The 27,086-nt window shown below is 40.8% G+C and overlaps 1 protein-coding gene across 1 annotated transcript in view; it reads left to right on the top strand.

The window, feature by feature from the left end:
• The window catches only part of LOC114763750 (kelch-like protein 29), a 111,367-nt gene that overhangs the window by 15,164 nt on the left and 69,117 nt on the right, over nucleotides 1-27,086 (top strand). The window contains 4 exon segments of the mRNA XM_028953505.1: nucleotides 19,532-19,679; nucleotides 23,198-23,232; nucleotides 23,234-23,386; nucleotides 23,388-23,745. Of these exon segments, the coding sequence (XP_028809338.1) occupies nucleotides 19,532-19,679; nucleotides 23,198-23,232; nucleotides 23,234-23,386; nucleotides 23,388-23,745 (694 nt within the window).

A 27,086-nucleotide genomic window follows, 5' to 3' on the forward strand; every position in this document is an offset into this window, starting at 1 on the left:
CGACTCGCGCTAGGTAGCGTATGCATTTATTTATTTATTCTACTCCCAGTGCATTAGGCAAGTTAATTATGTGAATCTGGTAATGGCTGAATTATATCACAGCTTGAGGAGCGTTTTATGTGCACGGATAGTTGGAGTGAAGGCTTTCAGCGTATTTCAATTTGCCATCTCTGCATTTGCATGATCATACAATGGACTGGAAGGAGGGGAGGGGAATGTCTGTTTTCTTCCAGAATGGAGGGGGAAAATATATATATATATAAAATCTTCCAGTCCTGATTGAAATGCTAATGTCATGTTTAAATAGAAGATGCTGGTTTCACTTATTGGGGCTCAAGCCCTTGCTCTGACCCGATGCTGTTGGTGGGCATAAGATGGCCTGGCCTGTATATTGTGGCTAATAGGTCAACAGTGTGATTCATAACCCATGAAGCTGAGGTGGGTTTATAGGTTAGTGTGTGAAGAGCAAGAAGCGTTTACACTTTTTGACCGTTTACATAAAACACACACACAAACATACACTCTACCGGTAACATTTATGCACGCCTACATACAGCTATACACCTAAACACTTATGGGTCTGTCTTTTACTGACTATTTCAACAGATTGAAGACTCACAATTGTGAAATAACACACATGTTTTATATTTATAATATGATGATGTCTGCAGTATGTATTAAATGAATAAGATTCGATAAAAAACAGAATGTAAGTGAAAGTGAAGTGATTGTCACTTGTGATACACAGCAGCACAGCACACAGTGCACACAGTGAAATTTGTCCTCTGCATTTAACCCATCACCCTGAGTGAGCAGTGACAAGCGCCCGGGGAGCAGTGTGTGGGGACGGTGCTTTGTACAGTGGCACCTCAGTGGCAACCTTGGCGGATCGGGAATCGAACCGGCAACCTTCTGATTACGGGACCAATTCCTTAACCGCTAGGCCACCACTGCCCCTGTACTGCCACCACTGTACAATATCACAGATGTAAACAGACAAAAAAAAAGGTGGAAATGTCTGAGCACCCATATAAACTGAAGAACCCTTTATTAGAAACCTTTATGTGGTTTAATGTGAACACCTTATGTGATTTCTTGCTCACATCCATGCTAGCAGCTTCCGGGTGGCACCGTTGATACCAACCACTGATAACGGGATGATAACAGTGACATGGCAACAGCTCTACATGCAAAATAGAACTTTCATGTAGGTGTCTAAAAGAAAGTGGCCAGTGGGTCCAATGTAAAGTATACATATTAAGGTTTTTTTAAACTAAGGCAGGCGAATAGGAGCCTTCTATTTGCCTGCCTTAGTTTCAGATAGCATAATTCAAATGTGTGGTAAATAGCTATCATAATTGAATTAAGTTAACCCAAGAAATCTTTTTTTGAGTGTACTGACATACGGGCATAAAGACTGAAGGCAGTTTCTCCTAGAATTACTTTCTTGACTTTATAAACAGTATAAACATATAGCTTATTTGCTTTTAGCAATATGAAAAAATTACTCTTTGTGAATGTGAGAAGACCAAGCCTCTATTTCTCAACAAAAGAAATTAACCCGTAACATTTAAATTCGTTTTCATACTCGTTTAGAATGCTGCTTAATGAAACCAAACGTTCAGCATTAACATAAACTCACAACGATCTTTTGCTTCTTTTTTTTCTCTCACTACGGACAGAAATATTTGATAGTTTTAAGCTGACCATTCAAACCAGATCTGGCTTTTAAAAAATGCATATCCCTATGCATTTATTTTATGTAAATTTTTTTATTATTATTTTTAGCTTAAGATGTTAAATTAAACTAAAAAAGGAGTACACACACACATATATATTATACATGTTCATTGTTTGGTTCTCAGGGAGATAGCTCAGAAAGAAGGCCAGGCCTCTTCACAGCAACAGATGCAAGTGAGAAGATTTGAGCAAAATGATGCCCTTTTTCCTTAACTGCAACAGACCAAGACCGCATAAAAGTCCTAATAATGCATGAAATATGACTGTAATGATACTGAAATGAATTATTTAAAGGCTTCTCGGATATTGCACAGCCACAGCCTTACTGCCTCACTTCTTCATTTGCTTTATAGCACAGACAAGCCTGGGAAATAGACCTATAAAACACAGTTACCATGATGTGGCCCTTCACACAGTCATGCAGATGAACATTGTGAGTGCTGTCAGTCAGAAATACCGCATTTTTCATGAAGTTAACAAGTAGCTACAATGCTTTACCCTACTTGGCTGAAAATGTCCTTATTTTGTAACATTTATGCTGTAGTCATGCTGTAGTTTTTTTTTTTTTTTTTACATTTGTACAATGTGAACTGGTCCTGGCACTCTGGGCCAGGTTTTTTCTGTTTTTTTTTTGTGTCCACTGTGGGGCCTGCCTATGGCCCTTGTTTTTAACCTACCAGACCGGGGTCAAGGATGCTTGTTTCCCGGCTGGTGGTGTCCAAGGAGTGGTGACTGGTCTGCCCAACAGGGTCCTGTGTCAGGGAGTGGCTGGGAGAACTGCAGGATGTTTGCAGTGGCGATCACGGTTTGGGGCACTTGGCACTCAGTGAGAGTCTGTGTTGGGGAGGAATAAAGGAATGCAATAGGAATATGTTCGTTATTTTCTTCACTGAACAACTGATTGCATTTGAATCATTGATTCCCAAAACGTTCCTTTTTTGAGATTTGGTTGAACTGATCAGCTATTCAGGAGCTCATTATGTTGAAGGTGGTGTGTTGGTTTTCAACAAGTAATGGACATGGATCTGGCTTTATACTGTATTCACTTAGAATTTACAGGAACCTAGAATTAAAGGGACCATTTTAGTTGTTTATTGATTGAGTGTCATGATTTAAAAAGTTAATATGAAAATCTATAAAAACATCTAAAACATTTTTGCTAGCCCTATCTACTTCTATGCATTAACTACAGATAAGAAGAATTACAATTGTCTAGTTTAGGTAACAGTTGTCCAAATGTTGCACTAGCATTATTATATTATGCTATGTTAAAGGGACCATCTGACTTTTCGCATCAGAATCCACCTTTTGGGGGGTATATTTGAATGTAAGCACCATTCGCATCAATAGGGCATTAGCATTAGTGAGTTACAGCTCAGTGGCTGTGTTGCTGCGGGGGTTCACTGTCATACTGTGTACACCCTTGTGGCATTAATCAATCATGTGACCACAATTAAATGGGGGTGAAAATGAGACTCAGGCCACGGAGAGCAGTGTTCAGAACCTCCATGGACAAGTCAGAGCTGGGTGTTTTGTCCTCTGCGTGACAGGTGGAGGGCTTAGCTATCAGAGCACAAGTGACACCTTGTTGGCATCACACATACCTTTCACACCTTCAACCCCCATCTCTCCTTCCTTCCCCACCAGACGGGACGTGTGAAGCTGATCCCTCTTGTGAGAGCGTGAAATGACGTAGCCTCGGAAGGCGAGGGTGAAGGACGGCTTTGTCCACGTGCCACCTTCTCCTGCCCCCTTCCATCAGTTTCTCCCGCTCTCTCTCTTTCCCATGGTTACCGATGATGGAGAACGTGAGCGAGTACGCCGGCTCTCATCGATCCTGTAGCCTTTGATACACATGGGTGCTGTCACATGCCCACCACACTCCGGCAGCGTCACTGTCAGAGAGACGAATAACTCACACCGCTGCAACAGCAGGAGGGAAGCAGGAGAGACGGGACAATGTAAACAACCGTCTTCCCGGCAAGGACGCACATTGTCAAACACTCTTCTCCGCTGTCCCATGTCGATCTAAAAAAAAAATTAATTATGAAAAACAAACCCTGCAGATGTGAGGAGTTCTACTTAGCTTAGTAACAGATCTGGTCGATTTCACTCGTTGACGTGTGCCCTCCCTGCGCTGTTATGAGAGATTGATGGGGCACTTGACTGCGATGAAAATGCGTAGCACTGAGGAATGGCCTCCTCCAAATATACTGCCGCATTTCATCAGCTTTAATGACCTCATTTTAACGCACTTAACGACTCTACAAATGTCCGGGCGGAAGGATGAATCTAAGGCCTCTGTCTGTCTGTCACCAGGAGCTGAACACTGTTCTCACGTGCCCGACACAACGCACCATTATTATTTAATGCTCTCTTGTTATTTCCAGACAAAAACCATACACCATTTGATATATATAATATGCCAGAGTTAATTGTTGCAAATGATTGCAATTAACACCACTGTGTATTTATTTTCTTTGTGGAGTCTGACCTATGACTTCAGATGATGCATCTTTAATGCATACATTTGCATTATTTTTCAAATGGACCCACATGGTTGTCGCTCAAAGAGCTTGCAGTGTGTGTGCGATGCACTTTTGTCTGGATGCACAGAACATTGAAATCAGGGTTGACCAGTGGAAAATATTTTAACAGAATACCATACTATTGAGAAAATTTTCATTAATTAATTTGCATTCAATTTTATGCCCATTGATTTACTGTCAGAGTCTGCAGGCAGTTTATGTTTAAACGTGTTAACCCCACAAATCCCTGCTTGAAAATGACATACCAAAAGAATTTAATGGAGCATGTCAAAGCAAATGCAAGGTATCATACTGTTACTGTTGCTTATCATACTGTGGAACACAAGATGAAAACTTTTCATATTCGCCTACAAAATATTATACACCTTTAAAGCGATGATCCATCTGAAGTGATCCATCAATGCTGAAAACCTCAAGCGATCCACAGTACAACATCTTGGCTATAACCTGAACAAAATTATAGTTAAACATGGAAGCAGAGATATTAGTAGTCTCTCCAACTGATCAATTTGGGCACATTTTTGTTCCATATTTGCATTAGATATATCAGGGCCCAAATTAACTATAAAACTATCACTATATTTATTCACACCAGCCATTACAGCTGTTATAGGGCATCAGTTTTAACAGAGTGAGCCCCTGTTCTGGTTACCCGGTGAGCAAAAGCACTAGCAACATTTTGCACTTTGCTTGTTTATGCGATTTGGTGTTAGGTTGTTTCTGTAGAATTTATTGTTTCAGAGTTCTGTCCATTACGTAGACATTTACATTTACATTTAAGGCATTTGGCAGACGCCATTATCCAGAGCGACTTACAACGTGCTTTCAAGTTGAAGATGAAGTGATCAGTTCCGGTTCATTAGGACCCCCAACTATGAATACAATCTTTTTATTCACTCTTATTGTAGATTCTGTACACAAGTTCGACAATAAGAAGTTTACAAGTTCATCTAAATATTCTCTAAAGAGGAAGGTCTTGAGCTCACTCAGTGACTGAGCTGTTCTGACCTCAAGGGGAATTTCATTCCACCACCGAGGGGCCAAGACAGAGAAAAATTCTAGATGAATGTCTTCCTTTACCTTATCACATTATTTCAAAACAAATTATTGGTATTGCAGAGTAGAAACCTTTTACACCGTGTCTTTTACACAGTACTGAATGTATACAGACACATTGTGCGATGATTTTATATTATGATTATACCTCAGTTTATTAGACATTATTTTAAATATTATTGAGTAATAGCATTATTAAAATAATATATAAATATTAAAATACCTTAAAGTAATGAAGAATTGAACTCCAGAAGACGTGGTGGTAAATTATTTAGGTATTGGTAAATATAGCACAGTCATGTTTATTGTACTTGCATGATGATGTGGAAATGCATTATAGCTCCTAGTAGATGTGACTTTCGTATGTTTTGTTGACGTTATGCTTCAGTCATCATTCTGCGTCTGACGGCAGAATAAAGTGAAAGAGAAGAAGCAGAAGAGCGAATAAGAAGAGAGCATTTAAGGCATGATTCAGTCTGGGGTAGATGTGTGTCAGTGCTTCAGAGTTGAAATGATCCCTACCGGGTCCCCTGCCCATTCTGTTCAACTGAGCTGTTCAACTGAGCATCAGTCGAAAAGTCCTGGAAAAATCTGCCTTGTTTTTTTATATATATATTTGTTTGTTTGTTTGTGTGTCTATACACATATAAGCAATAAATATTATACTATATAATATAATATTCTGAGATGTAAAGAATAACAGTCCTTTCCATTTTGTCACTATTATATATCATGTGTGAATGAGAAGATATGACAGTATTATGGCAGTATCGCCCTGCCATTATAGCTAAAATGTATTAAGTTCAACAGATGCAACATACCTGTATGTATGTAAGATATTATATTGTTATAGTTATTATACATGTTTGCTGTTGAGTTGTTACAGTACAGCCCCTGTTATAAATTCCTCTAGTGATGGTTTGGTTTCTGTGCTGACCCCGTACTGGTTACCCAGTAAATCTTAAGCATCTTAAGCATCTTTAAACCTTCAGCCTCAGAATGATCTGGTTTTATTTTAGGGATATTTGTTTCTTTGAATCTGACCAGATGAACAGGGGTCATACGGAATAATTAGTCTGAGGCTTGAGGTAGGATCAGACATTAAGAAACAAAGGATCATTCCAGTGTTGATTTAACACTGCAGCCATGGCTAATTGTTTTTCTAAGGGTAAAATCAATATGCTGTAATGATCTGATGTTATTGTGTTATTACGAGCCACTTCTCTTCCCGCTTCCATCCTTGTTAAATTCTACTGTTTTGCTGGAAAGCAGAGCGGAACAGATCTTTGATTTTAGATCAATGGGGAACATCAATGGATGCCGGTGGATGCCAGGGACTTGATATCTGTGCCATGTTTATTTAGACCACCTCCTTGTCTTTATTTTTTTTCAGACTGCTAATGGCCAACACAGCAGGAAAACAGGAAAAGTTAAGGAAAAGAACTTTTTAAAGTGGCTTTATGATCATTGAGAGCATGTTTTACATAACACGTTGGTGCTCGTGTGTAGTACGTAAACAATGTCATCATGCTATCGCAGTGAAAACATATATACCTAATAACATAATACTAACATTGAGGATATTAAATATGGGGCAGTGGTGGCCTAGCGGTTAAGGAAGCGGCCCTGTAATCAGAAGGTTGTCAACTTGAATCCCGAAACACCAAGGTGCCACTGAGCAAAGCACCGTCCCCACACACTGCTCCCCGGGCGCCTGTCATGGCTGCCCACTGCTCAACAAGGGTGATGGTTTAAATGCAGAGGACACATTTTGTTGTGTCACCGTGTGCTGTGTTGTGCATCACAATGACAATCACTTAATCATATCAAATCACTTAAATATATTAAACACATAGCAGCTGCCAACATTCCCTGCTTTTCCCAATGTCCCATTAAAGGAAGCCTAAGTACCACCAATTTGTTGTGCCATCTGTAATGAAGATAGAAGTGAAAATAAGGAAAATTGTGCATGATTATGAATTTTTAATATTTTGAATATTTCAGTAGTACATTTTATACAGTCTAATGCAAATATTTCCTTATGTTAAAATAAATCATTTGACTTGAAAACGATATATGTGATATATATGTACACAGTGAGATTATTACAAACATATATTCACAAAAGCAATATATGTGTACAGAAAGCATGCATGATGCAAGATTATTATAGGAGTGAAATGAAAGCAGACTCCATATAAGGTTTCCAGTGTAATATTTGAAAGCATGCATTGTACACCATAATGTACCTTATTTTACCACAGCAGCACACTCAACAATACACTGAATAGTGTATAATGAAAGGCCTGTCTAGAGACTCACTGTGAAAGGCTGGAGCAAGTGAGTGAATGTGTGTGTGTGGGGGGGCTTGACAGTGAGGACGCATTGTCCACCTGAGGTCGTCCTGACAGAAGCTGGGCAGCCTTATCTGGCGGCGCCGTCAGCCAAGCTGTGGCCAGTGCACCTGTACACAGCAGGACGGGTCACTGCATCCTCAGTCCCGGCCATAAATAAGCCGCTCCATTGCCCCACATACGCACCGCTCCATCATATAATTATTCCCGTAGCTGCTTCGTAATATGAAACACACCCCTGTCTGGTGATCGCATTGTTTTTTTTTTTTTTTTTTTTTACCCTTTTCTTCTCAATGGATTGTTTCTTTGGCCTGCCGCTCTGCCTTTATTGCCAAAGTTTTATGCAGGGACAGGATAAAGCTAATGTCTGCCTACTGGTAATTGGACGGAAAATGTACAGCACCATTTGGTGTTTTTTTTTCCTCGCTCTCGCTGTGAATGTGCTGCGAGAGTGACATCACGGCTCTGGACAGATTATTTGCTGTTACTCGTTGTTCCTCCCTCTTGCTCCTGCCATCGATCAGATGCAGCCTTTCTCCAGCCTCGAGATTTTCTCAGGCTCTGCGCTCCGGCAACGAAACAGCATGTTTTAAACAAAAAATGTATTAATTACTGCCTCTCCTGGTAAATTACGGGTACACAACGCAGTGTGCCTGATTTTTTTTAGACGAGTGCTTGGAACTAACGTTGCACAAAATCACTCCTTATGTTCTGTACCTTAGAAAAGGTTGTCGTTTTTCTTTTTTTATTCTCAATATCACAATTTTTTTTATCCTGAGCCATTGAAATCCACGTCACGGGCAGACACTCAATTGTATGTGCTGAATAACTTAATTAGGATAATATTCCTGAGATGGCAGAGATGTGAATGACCATAAAATGGGCTCCAACGTCCCATTGTGTGGCTGGCCATGGTATCCAAAGAACCCATTTCTCACCAGACAACTATGACAATAATAAAAAAAAAAAAAGGCGGAGTTATTATACAGTGCAGGGGCTTTTGTGTGTCCTTAGAACCGACGCCGGCGTGGTGATGCAGCCGTCCCTTCACAATGGTGTCTTTGTGGACGAGCCGCACACATAAGTGAAGCGCGGTGTGGTCTGCATGAGGTATGGCAGGTGGGGGGAGGATTTGTGAAATCCCACTGGTCCCAGTGGTCAGTGGTGCCCGAGGGATGCAGCGGACATCGGCGACATTTAACCAGTCGTCCGGCACGTCTTATCACTAAACACTTACCGTCGAAGACCAAGACCCATGGAATACTATGCAGCCCAGCTGGACCTGACTTCCTACTACTGGTCTGTGCTTTCTGTGTGCTTTGGGAGGTTTCGTGCAATGCTAAAGGCCCTGCTGCCACAACCCACATAGCTAGGAAATTCAGAAAATTCTGAGAGCTCAGCACTCGATGGTCACCCGCCCCAGGCTACAGACGCAGGTTGTATTTTCCAGATATAGTAAACCAGTCGGGCTGCTACCACAATTCAGGTTGATCGCTCACTTTTTAGTCGGTGTTCCCAGCAGAGCTCTGTGTTAAGTGTTGTTTAACACAGAGCTCATGGCAAGGCGGTGCCCATGTTCCCTTTGTGAAGTGTCTGTGGGATAGAGAGCAAGCAGCACTGACCCTGTGTTAGTGGCCAGAACCTTAAAAAGGAAAGCAGGTCATCAGCGGGTAGTATCCAGCCATGGCCAGATATAGCATCTTAATCTATCATTCTGCTGCGTATTGGTTTTATATAGTAAATATTCTGTGTGTGTGTTGTGTGAGTGAGAGAGAGAGAGAGAGAGAGAGAGAGAGTGTGACCTGGTTCAGTTTGGTGCCATTAATAAAAAGGGCATATATAGGTGGGTGACAAATTAAAAAAAGCCCAGCTCACTGTTTTTCTACAACCTTTATTGCAGATTTTTAATTTTAAAATGTTAGGAAATGCTTAATAAAATACTCATAAATGAAACAGTGGGTAATCTGAAGCCAGTAGAATTCTATAGAATGTTCAGTTTTTCTGTTCAAACAACAAGCTGGAACAAACAAATTCTTAGAAATCAGTGCCACGTGAGAGCAAAACATTCTTTAAATTATTACTCACCACGTGGCACCAATTTACATTTTTATGGTTCAGACCCACAAGTGTGTTTTGTTGGATTGGGATTATTAGGATTGTAATTTTTTTTTTTTTAAGTGAAGTGAAGTGATTGTCACTTGTGATACACAGCACATGGTGCACACAGTGAAATTTGTCCTCTGCATTTAACCCATTAACCCTTTCCTTTGTCCTCACGCCTCTGTCCTGCTTTAACCCTGTATGCTGTGTGTGTGTGTGTGTTGTGCTTTCTGTTGTTCGACCAACAATCCATGTTTATTTTTAGTTGTTAAAACTCTCACATATGTCTGGTTATAAATTAAACTTGAATAAAAGTAAAAGTTATTTCCCATTAGCACTGCTGCTAAGAATTACCCTCTTCATAGCTTACCCTGCAAAACCCATCATAACATTACATATCTCGGTGTTTGTGTCACAGCTAGATTTGAGGATCTTTTAAAGGTTAATTAGGTTTCCTTGCTGTCTAAGGTTCCAGGTTAAAACTCTCACATTTTCATTATGTCGTATGCATGATCTTCATACTTCACCTGACATGGCATTACAGGTCAGGTTTACAGGCACATTCTAAAATATGTATCTGAGATGTTCGAGGAGATCCTCCTCATGTCTAGTGACTGGAATAAGGATAGATGTAATCTAATGTGAAGAGATGGGAGGATCTGGAACAAGAAGCAGTGAAGCCATTCAGGTGTCTCATGGTGCCCAACACCTTACTAAGACGCATTTTGTCTCCACTACTTTCCTTTAGTAGTTATCCATATCATCTGACTCAAGTTTGCTTTTTGTGTCTAGATCCATCTAGTAAACTCTGTTGTTTACCCTGGTAAGACTGAGCGTGTGTTAAGGACACAAAAAAAGATAATTTTTGTCTTGGGTCTGGGACCCAAAAGGCCGCTGTGAGTCGACAGGAAGTGACACGTCAAAGGAAGTGATGTGACGGGCCATGATGGATGTGCCTTTTTCTATCATAGCTGCCATGTTGGTGGAACACAAAGCAACCACACAGCACTCTGATTTGGCTGGTCGGAGCAGGCAGAAAGGGCGGAAAGAAAATCTATTTTGCCACAGAATTGGGTTTAGCGGCTGGCCCCGCTGCTTGCTCTGTGATGGTTTATGGATCGGAATTAGAACATGATGATGTCGGCCGTGCACAATATTGCCAGGCACCTGTTGTCATTGAAATTTTGATTTTGTACACCGCGATCCCTCGAGATTGGCCCGGTTGTGTGGGAGTCATGGGAGAATGGTTCATTTAAATTGGACGGTAATGGCTGCTGAGAAAATGTGACGTAATGTCCCAGTTGTCTCCTGATTCGTTCGTCTTTTAAAAAGTGACACATGAAGCTCTCCGAGCATAAATTCAAGACTGCCTCTGAATGTCCTTCAAGCAGACAAGGATAAGAAGGACAAATCCTGCATCGTGGAGATATGCAGACAGATGGAGGATAGAGACTCTTTGGACTCTTGACCAACGGGAGGTATTTTGATTATACCGGCCTGCCGCAGAAAGACCGCTCTCGCGATACGACAAAGTCGCATCACCTCCGCGAAACCACGCCTACTTGCAGCACAAGCCATTAGTTTTGGCCGAGCACACAGAGCACATGGCAGTGTTTCCGCGGATACTTAAAAAGTCCTAAATTTGTGTTTCCAAAAAAAACAAGCCATTAAATACCATATATCTAGAGTTTAAATATCTTAAAAATATTGCAGACCCAATAAATAAAATGAAAGAAGCCTTCAATCTGTCAGTAATCCAGTCAGTGCCCAATCTGTACTTGAGCGATTGGTTCTGTGCCTGCGATTGGGTACTGACAGCGCGCGTGGAAATGACCGGGGGCGTCCTAGCCCATTTGGTGCTCTGTGCACAAAATCACAAAATAATATATTGGAATCCTCAATGGACTGCATGATAAAATATGAACAGGCATGGTGTTATTTAAACTCTCGAGCTGAATACAGAAAATCCCCAAATTTTGTATAATCACTGATATTTCACTGGCATTATGGGTGTGACAGAAAGTGGAAGTGAAGTGAAAGTAAAGTGATCGTCATTGTGAAACACTGCAGCACAGCACACGGTGACACAACAAAATGTCTTCTCTGTATTTAACCATCACCCTTTTGGTGAGCAGTGGGCAGCCATGACAGGCCCCCGGGGAGCAGTGTGTGGGGACGGTGGCACCTCAGCGGTATGATTAGGCGATCGCACATATTCACCTATTTTGAGAAGCTCTAGTACACTACTAAAGTCACAGTGGATCCAATGATTCTTAATCATTAATAAGATCATATTTTAATTCACAGATAAGGCTGTACTTCCTACAGATACGTCATAATTATAGTGGTCTCACAAAAACTGAAAGGTCTTAAATAATGGTTTATTGTTGATCTATTTATATTCATTCATTTTCAGTATAGATTTATCATCGTTCTCCTTTCTCCTTATGTATTATTTAATTATAGTCAGTGTTCCACCTTAAGACATCTTCTGTATCTTTTGTGGTTTGAGACGCAGATCATGGTTTTTTCTGTCATTTGCATTGATTTTATGTCATGAGAAGCCTGGGTTGTGCATGCTGGAGAGGCAAGAGGAGAGGCGAGTGTACAATAGGGACAGGACCCAGCGTTTATGATGTCACGTGGCTGAACCTTCCTTGAAGATTGGTACTTCCTCCATCCAGGTGATTGTGGGCGAGATTAGAATTCCATTATTACATTACCACTGACCTGGACAACCCCTCTCCCTCACCCTCTATTTCTTCATTTCTGCCTCTTCCAATTCTGTGTTCTCCTCTGAGAATTTGATGTGTGTGTGTGTGTGTGATAGAGAAAGAGATAAAGCGAGGGAAAGAGACAATATCAGGAATACTGTCTCTCTTTTTTCTTTCTTTTACTCCCCCCTCTGTACACTTTATTTAAAAAAAAAAAAATGCCTGTAGGATGAATATTCTTTTAGTACCAGTGATTCAACCAAAAGCGTGGGACAGGAACCAGGCCACAACATCTTAGTCTCACCCTTCATGTTCTACCCAGATGATGCTTTACAACTCTCCAAATATCCCGGCAGCAGACGAAACGACAAGACATTTCAGGGAATTACGTTGGAAAAACGTGTGAGAGAGAACGCGTTATTAAGAATCCGAAGGTTATTGTAAAAGGTAGTTGCAAGGGGTGCTGCTGGTGAAAAAAAAAACACAGATGTACTCAGATCAGGCAGCCATATTCACTAGCTGCTACTTTTTCACTTCACTGCATTGATTATTAGATTCATTTCTTATGTCGGTCAGTAACTTTAAAAAAGAGATTTCTTAATGGAAGCAGAAAAAGTAAACAAGCACCAAGACAGAATCAGTCACATCTTACAAATACTTTAGGCAACCCTAATATAGGGAATCCTTTTTTTCCTAAATTCAGTTTTTCCTGAATTCCGTGTTTTTGGTTATAAACGTATCTATTCTCCTTAAAAGGTGTGATTATGGAGTGGATGGGGAAAAAAGAACAATTTGACAAATCACATTTAATCACTGTTCCACAAAGTGCTTGGACATTCACTGCTTGCTCTAAACATGTAAAACATGTAAACAACAAACAACTATTTCAGAATATTTTACATTCCTTCATATGTAAAATAAAATCACATGTTGCAGCCGATTTGCTTGCATGACCAAGAGTTTGCTGGTGTGAGCATCTTGCCCTAGTTCGCTTCTTTTCTGTTTCTGATATGAGTTATTGACTGTAAGTGGTCGTCGAACGTGTTCCTACAAAAGAGTTTAATAAAACTCGTTTGGGTATTGTTCAGCACCTAAACTTAGCACTAAGAGTCGAATTCCATAATTTTGTTAAGCTTCTTCTTCATAACCGACCATGCATTTACATTGTGTTGGTGTGTGCAGGCGGCAAAAAACGTGAATTATGTGCAATTCAGTGTTCAGAGTCACACGCACTCATGCACATACACACACACGCACACACACTCACAAAAAAACAAAGTCTAGCATCTTCTTTTCTTGACAAGTTAAGCCTTATCAGAAATTGCTGGTGTCTTCTCCTTGTAGCGTCTGCCAAGTAAAGCAAAGTAAAGTAAAGTTAAGTAAAATAAAGTTACAATGGATTCCACTTTATTTGTTGAACTCCGCAATTCCATCCGCGTTTTCCGGATTGTGGAAATCAACGGGCCCTACTAATATGTTGTTTTTCTGTTGTCATGTGCTGGTGGTGCATATATAAATGCACTAAAGAAACCTAAACATATTGGTCATTCTTTGTGTTGTAATATAATGACAACCCTAGTATGCAGGTCCGTAAATATTTAGCGTGTGTTAGTAAGAGAGACTAGAATGTGGTGGTGTGATGGCTGATGCGTTTATGGTAAATGTCATGGGCTCGTAGACATTCTGTCAGTCAAAGAAAAGATGATCTCTGAATGTAAAAAAAAAAAGAGAAAAAAAAAAACGTCACTTGCGGTTTTCTTGTTTACGCGGTTTTGATTGGCCAGCCGCAGATGACCTGGAGCGGTCCAAACAATCGGTGCCTTTGTTTTCTGACCAGATCTCCTGAGCCCCATTTTTTCCGTTACCTTCCCTTTTTCTCATCCATGTTTTTATTTATTTATTAACTTTTTGAGAACAGCCCAGCGTCACATGTCACCGGGGTCTGTGATGTCGAGGCGCGGTGTGCCAGCAGCTGCGCAGCTGAGAGTGACAGCTGTCAGCCATGGGCATGGCTGTGTCAGGGAGACAGAAGGTCCTGCTGGATCATTGACGGATCACTGGAGCTCCTTGTGGCAATGCGCCCCTGGAGACAGACCTTCTATAGAGGAGAGGAGGAATGCGTTTTAGCCCCGTCCTTGGCGTCACCTGTCAATAACCAAGCTGCCACCGTGCACCCAGTGCTGTTGAGTGTGTTTCATTACATGCCTATATTGCTGTTTGCCTCTAATATTAAATCTGAGCGGTGCGTATGAACATATGCCCTCATCACCCACCTCAGCCTTAAAGTTCCACAGCCCTGTCTTTTAATCCCTATTTTACCACCAATGGCAGATAGACTCTAAGTGAAGGCCAAAGCAGAACCAATTCTTTCAATTTAATCAATTATTTCTAAATTAAATAGATTTTTTATTTTTTTTGATAGATGTCAGGTCTTAAAAAGTTGCAGCAGCAAGCAAGCATAGAGACGAGATGCACCTTAGAAAGCGTTTGTGGATCATTTAAGTCAAGAGATGTTCAGGCTCAGACTTGCATAAATGCAATAGATGCATTTTCGTATAAACATTTAAATAAAAATGTACGTTAGCATATTGTTATGTGCTATATTATAACTTATATTAAATCTGTTGGTGGGATGCTGTCTTTTTGAAAGTCACAAAATTGACATGCATTGAGGGAGATTATTTTATTGGGCAGACTGGGGCAGTGGTGGCCTAGCGGTTAAGGAAGCGGCCCTGTAATCAGGAGGTTGCCAGTTTGAATCCCGATCCGCCAAGGTGCCACTGAGCAAAGCCCCGTCCCCACACACTGCTCCCCGGGCACCTGTCATGGCTGCCCACTGCTCACCAAGGGTGATGGGTTAAATGCAGAGGACAAATTTCACTGTGTGCACCATATGCTGTGCTGCTGTGTATCACATGTGACAATCACTTCACTTTCACTTTATTTTAAAACAATATTATAGCACTCTGCCTTGAGTTTGACACATTTGGTTAAGGGCATCTTCTTGCCATGGGTTGGGACCACTTGTCCTCTTGGACAGAAGGGTCGCTGCAGATCAGTGCACAGTGATAGTGAGTGATTGCCTTTAAGCTATGGTAAAACATCTCTATCCTTTATTGACCCGAACTCGACCAAGCTGAAGATCAAATGAGAGAATATCTTTTGGAACAATGTTGTTTGGAAAGCTGTCCTGATATCTCACAGTGCCCAAACACCTTAATTGCTTTTTGTCTATAATTTGACACCCGTCTGAGCGATAAGATCCACTCCAGGCCAAAGGCCTTTACTTATCAGTGGAACACTGGAGTACAACGCTAGCCCTTTCTAGTTAATATTCTCAGCAGTGTTCCTAATTAATGAAGTGACTCAGGGGGCTACTAATGCAGGAGCGGCCTCTCCCTGAACGTAAACCTAACCTTATTCAAGATTAGAGGCGACATCGATCCCAGACCAGCAGCCCTGCTCCAAGCTGTGTCGCGCCGCCCATATTCATTCATTCTGTTCTTTTTTTTTTCTCAATGTCATCTTGGTTTCATATTTGATGTCAAACACAAATGTGTGTTTGGTTGTGTGAGTGTGTACCTTTAAACTCGGGAATGGTGCCAGTCCATAGAAGGGCTCTTATGGAAATAGGTAACCATGGTGACATTTGCTTCATGTTGTCATATCAGAGCGGCACCCCCTCAGATGTAGTTGCAGACTGGGTTTTTTGAGGGCAACTGCACACGGAAGGAGCGTCCTGACCTGCTACAGCACACACACGAACAGGCATTAGGGCTGCATGGTCCTGTCTTCACTAAAACAGTTTCATGGTTGGTGTTCGTGGTCTTATAGCACAAAATAATTATAATAGTAATTGTAAAATTTTTACTACTAATAATAGTAAGGTAAATGAATAGCATTTTTAAATGATTGTCACTTGAAAAGTTAAGTTAGCTTGCGTTGATTTCAGCAGATTTGTTTCCGATTATGCCATTTTATACCTTGCAAATGCAACTGAATTCTTGGATCAAATTGTCTTCATGAATTGAATGTTAAAGAAAATTAAATTGCAATTTTTATTTATATGTGTATTCTTTGTAAGAAGCCTAACTAGGAGTTAAGTGAAATAAATAAAAAAATAAAAATAAAAAAATTGGTTAGATCAAGCAAAAACATGGTTGTTTCTTTGCCATCATCTGGTTATCAGTGAGGAGGTGCTGAATTGGAATACAAAAAGTGTTAAAAACACCGGTTTTCTAGGTCTGCCAGGTACCCTGAATTTGAGTCTCGGTCGCTTGGTTTTCATATGACAAGCGGTGTGCTTTATAAACTGAAGAGACAAAGAAACAGCAGGACTGCTGACTTGTTCTGAGGCGCATGAAAAAGTGACCTTTGTCTCCCCACACAGCAACTTGGCTCTATCGTGCTGTGAGAGCGGAGGAAGGTGTCCTTATGTAGCAATTTCCACAGGAAAATCCCAAACCTGAACCTTTTCACAAGCATCAGAGACCACTGTTGAGAGGAGCCCGAAGAATATGCCTTTTAGTGGCTGCCCGGTTTGCACATACAGTCTCACACACACACACACACACACACACACTGTCCCAGGCTGTTTTCTGTTGACTCAGAGGAAAGCCATCTGCCACACCGCGATAATGGGTCGCCGGGGATGGGTTGGGGGGTGTTATTGGTAAAGCGGAGATGACTTAAAATAGGAAAGAAAACGGGGAGGGACGCTTGGTTACACCCAAGGCCTGCCGCAGTCATATGTTTCTGCATCCGTATAAGCGCTCGCACCAGCGGCACCGAGCCGACACCGGGAGCAGCTTGGCACGCAACCCGGCATCATTTTTTTTCTTCCTTTCTTAGCCGCTCGTAAAAAAAAAAAGGAATTGCATCACAGCTCATATTGTGTTGATATAATTGCAACAATCGAATGCAATATACGACAGACGGGCTTTTAAAACAACAACTGCTGCTCAATGGAGAGAGAAAGGATTATTACAGGGGCATCAGGGATCATCTTATGAGAAACACGTACACCGCTTACCTTCCAGATGCTATTTGAAGGTGTAGATTTACGGTAGATTTACAGTACCCCATACAGATAGGGCAGGATCGAGGTGTGGGACCTCGGTGACGCTGATGCAGTTGCCGGAGGTCGGGTTTGTGTTTGCAGGAGTGTCGTAAGCGCCGGTGGTCCACAGCTTATTCACCCAGCAGTCATCCTGTGGTCCAAAGCTGACCACTGATGATGAAGATGAGGAGACAAATGTGAACCACTTATGGAAATAACTGGGCTGATGTCTATAAGGAGCAACTACTGCGCACACTCATCCGTTGAGCTTGAATAGAACACGTCACACAACGAATAGGCAATATTATTGGTGAAGCTAGAAATAATATTCTTTATTTGATGCAATAATTTAATTTTTTTTACTTTTTCTGCAAAAACTGGATTTTAATGAATTCATTTAATATTAATATTTTAATGGACCATACAATTGTTTTCTGTCAACAAAGAGGGCACTAAACCCCTGAACATTGGTGTTTGTATAGGGAGTAAAGTGCCTGGTGAGTGTTTGCACACTGGGGTAGTTAGACAGATGCATTTTAGTAAACATTTCTTACATTTTTTAATTACCCTTTCTTTCATTATGAAAACCATTTTACACAAAATGTAATACATCAATACACCAGTGTACAAGTAAGATTAATCTGTATAATCACTGTATCGTTTTGTATGTAGAGGAAGAGCTCTGCTTTTGTTTCAAACATATCATTTATTTCGTTTTTTTTTTCCCGCGGCCGACGGTTAAACCGATGAAGCCCAGCGCGGGTCACGGGGGGATAATGGAATGGATGGAAAGTTGGGCGAAGGATCAGAGGTTTGTTGACGGGGCCTTTTCTATTAACTCCGAGTGCAACATGGGATTCTTGAATCAGGGCTGGTGACCTCCCACCAAACCCAACAAATCCATCACATTTTGCTGACTGGTAGCTGACCCCCGCCAAATCGTCCGGCATGCCTTAACTCTCATTAACTCTCTTTAACCGCACTCTTCCCCCTTACCTTCAGTTCAGGCTCGGTTAGTTTTAATTAAGATTACGAGGCGACGCGGCCACGGGTGAACAATATGGCGGGATTGTCCCAGACGCGTACAATCTTGGACTCATTTGTCGGCAATCTGGAGAATTCAGTCATTAAGCGCAGACCTTGGGAAAGAAAAACAGCGAGGCTGTGAAATGAGAAATATAATAATGCCGCTTGCACTCCTGAACAGGAGAACAATGCCCGTGCCTAATCATTCACTCTTCCCATACACTTCCTTAATTACGAATTGTCAAATGGAGTTGTCAGTATGTCCACGCATACGATAACGAGTCAGCCAGAGTCAAATATTAATGAGCAATGATTAGCTGGGTAATTATTATGTAATTACTATTTTGGATAATTATTGCTGTCTCCTAAAACCATGTAATGAGTTCTGTAGGTACTTTATAATTACTGTTTGACTGCATTTACTGATTGACCTCAATTCTTCCCTCCCTAAAAAATAACAAAGGAAAAAAGTGTCATGGTTTCTAGATTCCGATTGTGCGATTGTGCTTGTAATTATAATTAATTTTTTTTGTCAATCTACAAACAGCAACAGCAGCCTTTTGCTTTGTAGTTTGCAGTCTTCACAATAGTGAAGCATTATTATAACTCATAATGTTTATTAATATGAAATTCACACAGACTTTTAACAGGAATTGAATATCTGTCTATAAAGACTGGTAATAATATTTTGCAATATAAATATTATATATCACTATAATTATTGTGTGTGGTATACATTAGAATAGATTTAGTGGTTTAAATGAATGTTTTGTGAAAGGTAATTGTTTTCTTGCAACATATCAGCACCCGTTGGTGCTGTGCAGTGTCAGGTGTGAGATTATTGAGTGTTACTTTGCTCAGCCAATCTGGTTGGAATGAAGCATTGTATTATTTTTGATAGGATTTTAAATTTCCCCCACTTGCTTTGTTCAGGCATCGGGGCTGTCGCCTGGCGAATCCCAGGCCCCTGGCCTTCTGCTGGCCCCGGGGGTGCGGTGGGGACAGACACCTATCAACCAGTCCACGCCATGGGAGACGGACGAACCGCCTGCCAAGCAGCACAGGGAGAACGAAACCACAGGTAGGAGGAATAATTATTTGAGCAGCTATGATTTTTTGTTTATTTGTTTGTTTTTTTAAGAAAATTAAGTGTTCGATATCAATCATTAAATAAAGAAGGCATCATAAATCTTCACAACCGGCTATTTAAATAAATCAAATATAATTATTAAAAAATTTCATGAAGTAAATATCTGAGAATTTATTCATCAACATTTGTAAAAAAAAATAAAAAGAAATATGATTAAACAATAAATCACTCATCCAGAGCAATACTTTTAACATTATTTCAAGTAAACAAATAAAAGTGAAAAGTGATCAGTATTCACTTGTTCACAGCAGATTTATGTTCAGAATTCACTGCATTCATGTTAATATCATGTTAATATTTAGAAGATCTTCTACAGTCAGTACCACGTCCATGTAAACCTTCTGCACGTATCTAGGATAGAGTCATTCTTACACGACAGAAATTCGGCTGGGTCTATTACAGAACTGGCAACCCAGTGAGGTCCATCGGGTTGTGTCCATGGTTTAAATTGCTTTTAGGCTCTGGACAAGGTAGTGACTCTGCTAAACAGAGAAATCTGCACTCTGGTCTCCTTTTTCAGGCCTGCTTTTCTGTTTGACCTGACATTCAGGAACAAAGTTATGTGAGCGATTGGGCAGACAGTCCCCACACCTGCTTCACAGGCAGCAGCATGGATGGCGATCACAAGCACTTGGTCTCGGCGGGCCATGATTTGAATAGCTAGGACTTATAAGGAGGCCGCTTATAAGCTAATTAGTTTTAAAAAGTGCATTTCTTTTTCCGCACCAAACCTTTATTAGTTATTAGTTCATTATTAGTTCAATTCCAATGAACCCGCAACTTATTTAACAACCTGAACTGCTAAACCAGATCTCATCAAACATGCCCATATGTGGACAAACCCTTCCTAAGTTCCTTATTCAGAGCAGTGTCATTATTAAACTGAAATATTTAAGAATTGGTTTAAACAATGACTTAATCATTACTGTATTTAAACAGTATTTATTTAGTTGTTATTTTCAGCATTTTAGTGTTTAGTGAAAGAAATATATATTTTTGGGGACTGTTAATAAGAACCTGAAGTTTATCTAATATAAGCAAGTACATTTTATCCTTACTGAGTGCCAGCAAGTGAAAAATGTATATAATGGCTTATCCATTGCATGGGAAAAACACATACACATGCGAATTTGGGGTCAGATGTTTACCTTTGCAAACCCGACACAGAGAGAACCCAGTCTGCCCCTTGTTCCTTATTATCACCATTATCATTTATTATCCCTTCTTTTAAAATGAACATTCACTTTATAAGGACCATGGTGTCTTGCAGGAACTCAATCTTATTAAATACTGAATTCTTGGTTTACCACCATCAGGGTAAACCAGAGCACGTATAAAAGAATGACTGGTATGTGAAATCACCTGTCTGGCCCTAAAGAACCATTTGACCGAAGTTGTTCTGACTGTGTTCAGGAAGACATGGATCTTGATGCCCACCCACGCTTCAACAGGGGCCGCTATTAACTGGACGTATTGGGTTTTATAATGTTTCCGTCAGGTGGATAACCTCATATCCTGCTGCTTTAGACTGGTCAGTCTAATGAGTCCTAGTTTTTTCGGAGGTTCGCGCGGTTCTGCTGTTGAAATGAAATGAATTGGACATGTTACCCCGGAGCAGTCCATTTTCCTACGTCACCTTGTTGGCCTCTGTCTTTTCCCATCGATTCCAACACTGACATTTTAAAGCAAAAAGCACAACATTGCTCCAATATCTATCTGATGTCTTTTCTCTTTAATGTCCAGTTTTCAGTTTTATTGTCATATATGGATGGAACCTAAATGAATTTTAGTAATTTTGTCACCAATGTGTCTGTGTCTGGGGAAGGGGTGTGTGTGTGAAATTTTTATGGCCATTTTGGGGCTTTTTTTTATTTTTGAACTTGGTGCACCCATGCCTTTTCTCCTATGTGGCCCTCCAGTGCTGTGGTCCCCCGGGGAGACCCTGTGCTTGGTTTCCCGCTGTGAGAGCCAAGCAGTGACTGAAATGGTGCACCAAGGGGGTGACATTGTTAACATTGTGCGTACCTCCGATTCCGCTGCCCCCCTGTCAGCCGTTGCATTGCATTATGGGATGGGAGGGGAAAAAAAGGTCCTTGATCGGAGGCGTAATGTTGCGTGTCGGTGGCAATTGTGGGGCCAAAACTTGCGTCTGTCATTAGCCTCCGGAATCAGCACCACACTTAATTTACCCGAGCTCAGAGGACCTTTTTTTCTTCACTTCCAAACTTGATTGAATTAATTAACAAACCGGCAATTGAAAGTTTGCTCCGATGATTGAGGAAGTTGGGGGGGAAACTTCTTCTACACAAAAGCGAAGGGGGGTGATTTGAACTCCTGTTGCCATACGTTTACCTTATTTGCAATTTAATTTCAATTCATCAAAAGCAGACCCCTGGACGGCAAACAATCATGGGCTGATTGGCCTATTGAAATAAGCGGCCAAATACAGTTTTATTAAAGGACAAAGGAGCTCTTATGAAACAACTAATATTTCATCCTTGTGCGTTTTAATTATAGCCTACACGAGAGCAATCAAGGCCAGGATCCATTTAATGTTAAGGAAATTACTTTTCCTTTCTTAAAAAAATATAAGCTTTTCATTACTTTTGCAACCAAAGTGGCAACCATGATAGGGATGCTGGGAAAATCGAAATGCAAAATAATGGTAATATAATAATAATCTGTTAGAATCCTTTAAGACTCATGATAAAGGACAGCCAATCATTTCAAAGTGTTCCTCAAAGTTGGAAAACTGAGAAATTAAAAACCCAATTTTAGATAATTAGCCAATGATTAGTGGTGAATTATGCACAGAAATGCCCTGTGCCCCAACTAAAACTGATTGTCTCTCTCACAGAAGTAGCCTTTTTTTCGGGATTGCAGTGCATTGTGGGATAACGATTCTCCTCTCCCTATGGTATATAGTCTGCCCAGTAGACCTCCATCTACAACATTATTTGTGTTGTAGATGGAGGGCCAGGTCCAGCATGGCTGCATATTCAGGAAATTAATCAGCCCTGGTGCAGTGTGGGCTAATATTTATGATAAATCACATGCTGAATATTTAATCCTTTGACATGTTAGAGGATTTAGAAATTCAACTGGAGCATTAATTATATGTGTATATAAATACAGTATGTACCATAACATTATGCAAATTGTATGATATTATTTATGACGGTTCATGTTTTAATATGAAAATGTGGAATCAACCTTTGCAAATTTTATCTGATTAAAACTCAGGCCCTGCTGTACTCAAATCTTGGATTTAATTGATTTTGAGGCATTCAGTTTTTGGTCAATATGAAAAAACCTCCAAATGTCTCTTCCCTAGATTTTAAGGTACAGTAATGGTCGAGATGGTAGAGTGTGGGTGATTGGTGAGTTGAGTTGTTTATAGCTTCTGTAGGGGTGTGATTAGTAATACATACACCCCTTTCTCCCTTCAGGTCCTCCCTGGGTGCCGCCTGTTGTGGCGGTGAGCCCAACCCAGCCTCCTGAGCCACTCATACGCCATGCCCCAACCGCCCACCTACAGCCAGGGAGTGTCCATCCAGTCACCTGTCATTGGTGTGACCCCTGCTATCCAGGCCCCTGTTGCCCCCCACCACCCTCTTATGACCGCCCACTTCCAGCTACCACCCCACTCCTCTCAGCCCCCCCGGCAACCTGCTCCTCAGCCTGCCCAACCAGCCTCCCTATGGCAGCACCCAGCCCCCAGTCACACCCTCTGCCCTGACCACCACCGGCCAGGTGGCCAACCCAGCACAGCACAGCGTTGTGGGTAATGGTCACATGGCCCCACACCCCCTGATTCAGCCTCCCACACTGCCTTCCGCGGCCTTGCCCCTCACAAACGGCCAGCCGGCCCCCCAGCCCACTCCCATTCATGGACCCACACCCAGCACCACCAATCAGGAGAGTCCCAACGGGCTACAGATGCTTCGAACAGTGGGCATGGGGAAGTACGAGTTCACCGACCCTGGACACCCCAAAGGTAAGGAGGGCTGACCCTGACACCAGCACTGGTGTTCTGTCACACTGGAAAAGTAATGACTCTCCCTTAGGGTTTTTGTTTTTTTGTTGTTTTGTACCCGCACACATGAGATCCTCTTTTCAGCATGACAACATTTGTTGTCACCCATAAAAGAGATGACAAACTTGTCACTTGGGGTTCTTTGGTAAAATATATGCCAGAAACTGTGCCTTGCGGTGTCTGAACAGCTCTCATTGTTGTGGGTTTGTAATTCGATAACCCTGACAACTGTCACTTTAAGATTACGATCAGTACCAGAACCCGCATCGCCACCCCACCCCTCCACACACACCAAAACTTTTATTTTCTTCCAGAAAGCCTTGTGAGCTCTTGACTGTCTTTCAAGGTTGTAAATTGTTGTTTGTACAAGATAACCTTGGACTTTGTGATGCCAGGCCAGAAACAGATGTTCTGTATTCCCAGAGCAATTTTCAGATTTAATGAAGCTTTTAATCTAGGTTTAGATTGGCTTTCTAAGCTCATTTGATTGTTTTTTTTTTTTTTTTTATGAGATCTATAAAATGTGGCCAATTTATTTTCCACGGTGATGCGGCATGTGGTTGTCACTGTAGACACCTGATAAACAATTAAAGCTGACAGCAACTCTTGTTAGGGAAAGTAAACAGATAGGCTTTCCAACTATATATAGATATATTGTTTTGGTCCTTTAATTGTCTGGTTGAATTGGACGTTACGGCTGTTAATCTTTCCGTGCCCCATAATAAATGTGCTGCTGTAGCCATATGCATTCAATATTGCATCCTACATTTTACTGTCGTCTATTAAAGGCATTCAGATTTAGAGGCTGTTCAGCCATGCTGATTTATTTACATTGACAGTTTAATTAGACATGGTTGTGTTTTGTGGCTCTGGGGGCAGAGGCTGCGCTGATATCTGTGTGGTAGTGCGCTGAGTTTATGACATTTTTCAGACTTTTCCCATAATGAATAAAATTTCGTTACTTACACTATCAAAAGTTTGGACACACCTACTCATTTATGGGTCTTGCATTAATTCGTTATAGAACAAAATTGACTATGAAATAGACTATGAAATAACACACATAAGGACACTCTTAGCTTCTCTTCCAACCACCTTTAAGTTGGACAACGGGAACGTTTCCAACAGTCCTGGAGTTTTATGCTGAAATCTTTCTTATCATTCACTCATGTTAATGAGCATCTGATGAAGCAGCTTTTGATGACAATAGTGAACAAAGCCACCATGAAGGTAAAAAGAGCGACTCTGAAAAATACTTTTTCCTCCTGATATAACAAATACTAAATATGTTTCTTGCATTGGATTCTTCAAAATGGCTCCATCTTAGTCTCCATGTCCGCCACAGGGTAGGTTGTCCAGACTTTTGACTGGTAGTTTATGCTATAGGATGTCCTGCGATGGCATAATTAAATTTGTAACAAGCTTATTTGCATGAGTTGTTGCTATCATAGCGAGCAGCACAACATGAATGGAGAGGGTGTGTGTGTGTGTGTGTGTATATATATATATAAGGTGTTCAAACTTTATTAAAAATGAGCAAAAACATTCTTTATTTGTTTATAAAACGTTTTTTAAATAGTTATACATTTTCTGTGGTTTTATTGAGTACCATCCTTAGTATCAGTATTGAGGTTGAAATTTCAGTATATTGTCAAGCCAATTTTTTTCTAGCAATATAATTATGTAGAAATTATGAATCACAATATGTACATTTATTATAATTTTTGTAATTTAGCCAAGCTGAGGGCCACCATGTGGTTATAACCACGTTGGTCTTTTTAAATTCCTACTTCTGAGGTATATAAAACCAGATATTGTTGTCTTTTACGTGTCTCAACATCAATATTGGACACTCAGTCTAACTCATAGAAAAGAGCTCTTCACTCCTAAACTAGATTTGTCACACTTAAAAAGTTTTCTTGCTGTTGCTACCCTCCAATCTGACACCTCCCGCTGGGAGCTCTCTCTCAAAGAACAAAGATAGGCCACAAACCATCATAGGCCACAAACCATCAGGAGTGGTGCGCAAAGCAGGACGGTCTTTTCTTCTTTGGGGGGTGGGGGGTGGCTAAATGACTACATTTAAATGCTGTTCTTTGATGCAGGCTGAAGGAAAAATGGCAAAAAAAGTCTTGGTAAAATCATAATATATTTATAGCAATAATATTTGTTTATAAATGTATATTTAGTGTATACTATGGAATATATATATATATTATACATATATAATGAAATTATTCATAATGACAATTATGAATAAGGACAAATTTTGGAAATTGAAATTGTCATTGAATATTGTGTGTTTAGGAATATTTTGTGTTAAGGAAGTGGTCCCATAATCAGAAGGTTGCCGGTTCGAATTCCGAGCTGCCTAGGTGCCACTGAGCAAAGCACCGTCCCCACATACTGCTTCCCGGGAGCCTGTCATGGCTGCCCACTGCTCACCAAGGGTGATGGTTAAAAACAGAGGACACATTTCATTGTGTCAACGTGGGCTGTGCTGCAGTGTTTCACAATCACTTTCACTTTCACTTTCAATGTCTGTTTTATTTTTTCATAATTTGCAATTGGTATTTATGGATAGAATGCACAGTTGTGTATGTGAATGTCTGTCGTTCTCATGGTGCTGTAAGGTACATGAACCCCGAATAAAGAAAAGAAAAGCATCTGTCAAGACTCACTTTGGGATCCAAGGGCTGCTACAAAGTCAAATTATATATACAACATCATTAGCGGTCAATTCCAACGCCATGCATAATTCACACTCAATCTTTCAACAAACAGACAACTTATACTACAGCAAGATTGCTTTGTCAAGACCCTTTATAGTCTCGAGGTTAAGTTAATTTTTTTAACTGCGTTGAAATATGGTGAATATACGTCTGTGGCATTGGTGCAGCCCACCTGGGATAAAGATGATCTCTCCCTGATCTACAGGGACCATTCACTCTGAAACATCTAACACTACACAGCTTATGGTGTTGTCTTTGTGTTGTTAGGGGTGGACACACCAGGTGTGGTGACTGGACCAGTACAGCTGGTTGCAGTTAGAGACAATGCTGTGATGAGTCTGCGAGCGTCTTTGTCCTCGTTTTTAATTTTGCCATTTTGGTTGGGGAACTCAAAATTGGGACTTAATTCCGATAGGCTTAAGGGAACAAGGGAACAGAAACCATGGCAGCAAATGCACCCTGAAATAACCACGTGTGTGTGTGTGTGTGTGTGTGTGTGTCCCAGTGTCTGTGAGCCGTGAATAATATGAAGACATCTCTGATACCTCCCTAGACTTGTTGTATTCAGTG

The sequence above is a fragment of the Denticeps clupeoides genome, chromosome 14 (assembly GCF_900700375.1).
Source record: "Denticeps clupeoides chromosome 14, fDenClu1.1, whole genome shotgun sequence".
In the NCBI taxonomy this organism is placed as follows: domain Eukaryota; kingdom Metazoa; phylum Chordata; class Actinopteri; order Clupeiformes; family Denticipitidae; genus Denticeps; species Denticeps clupeoides.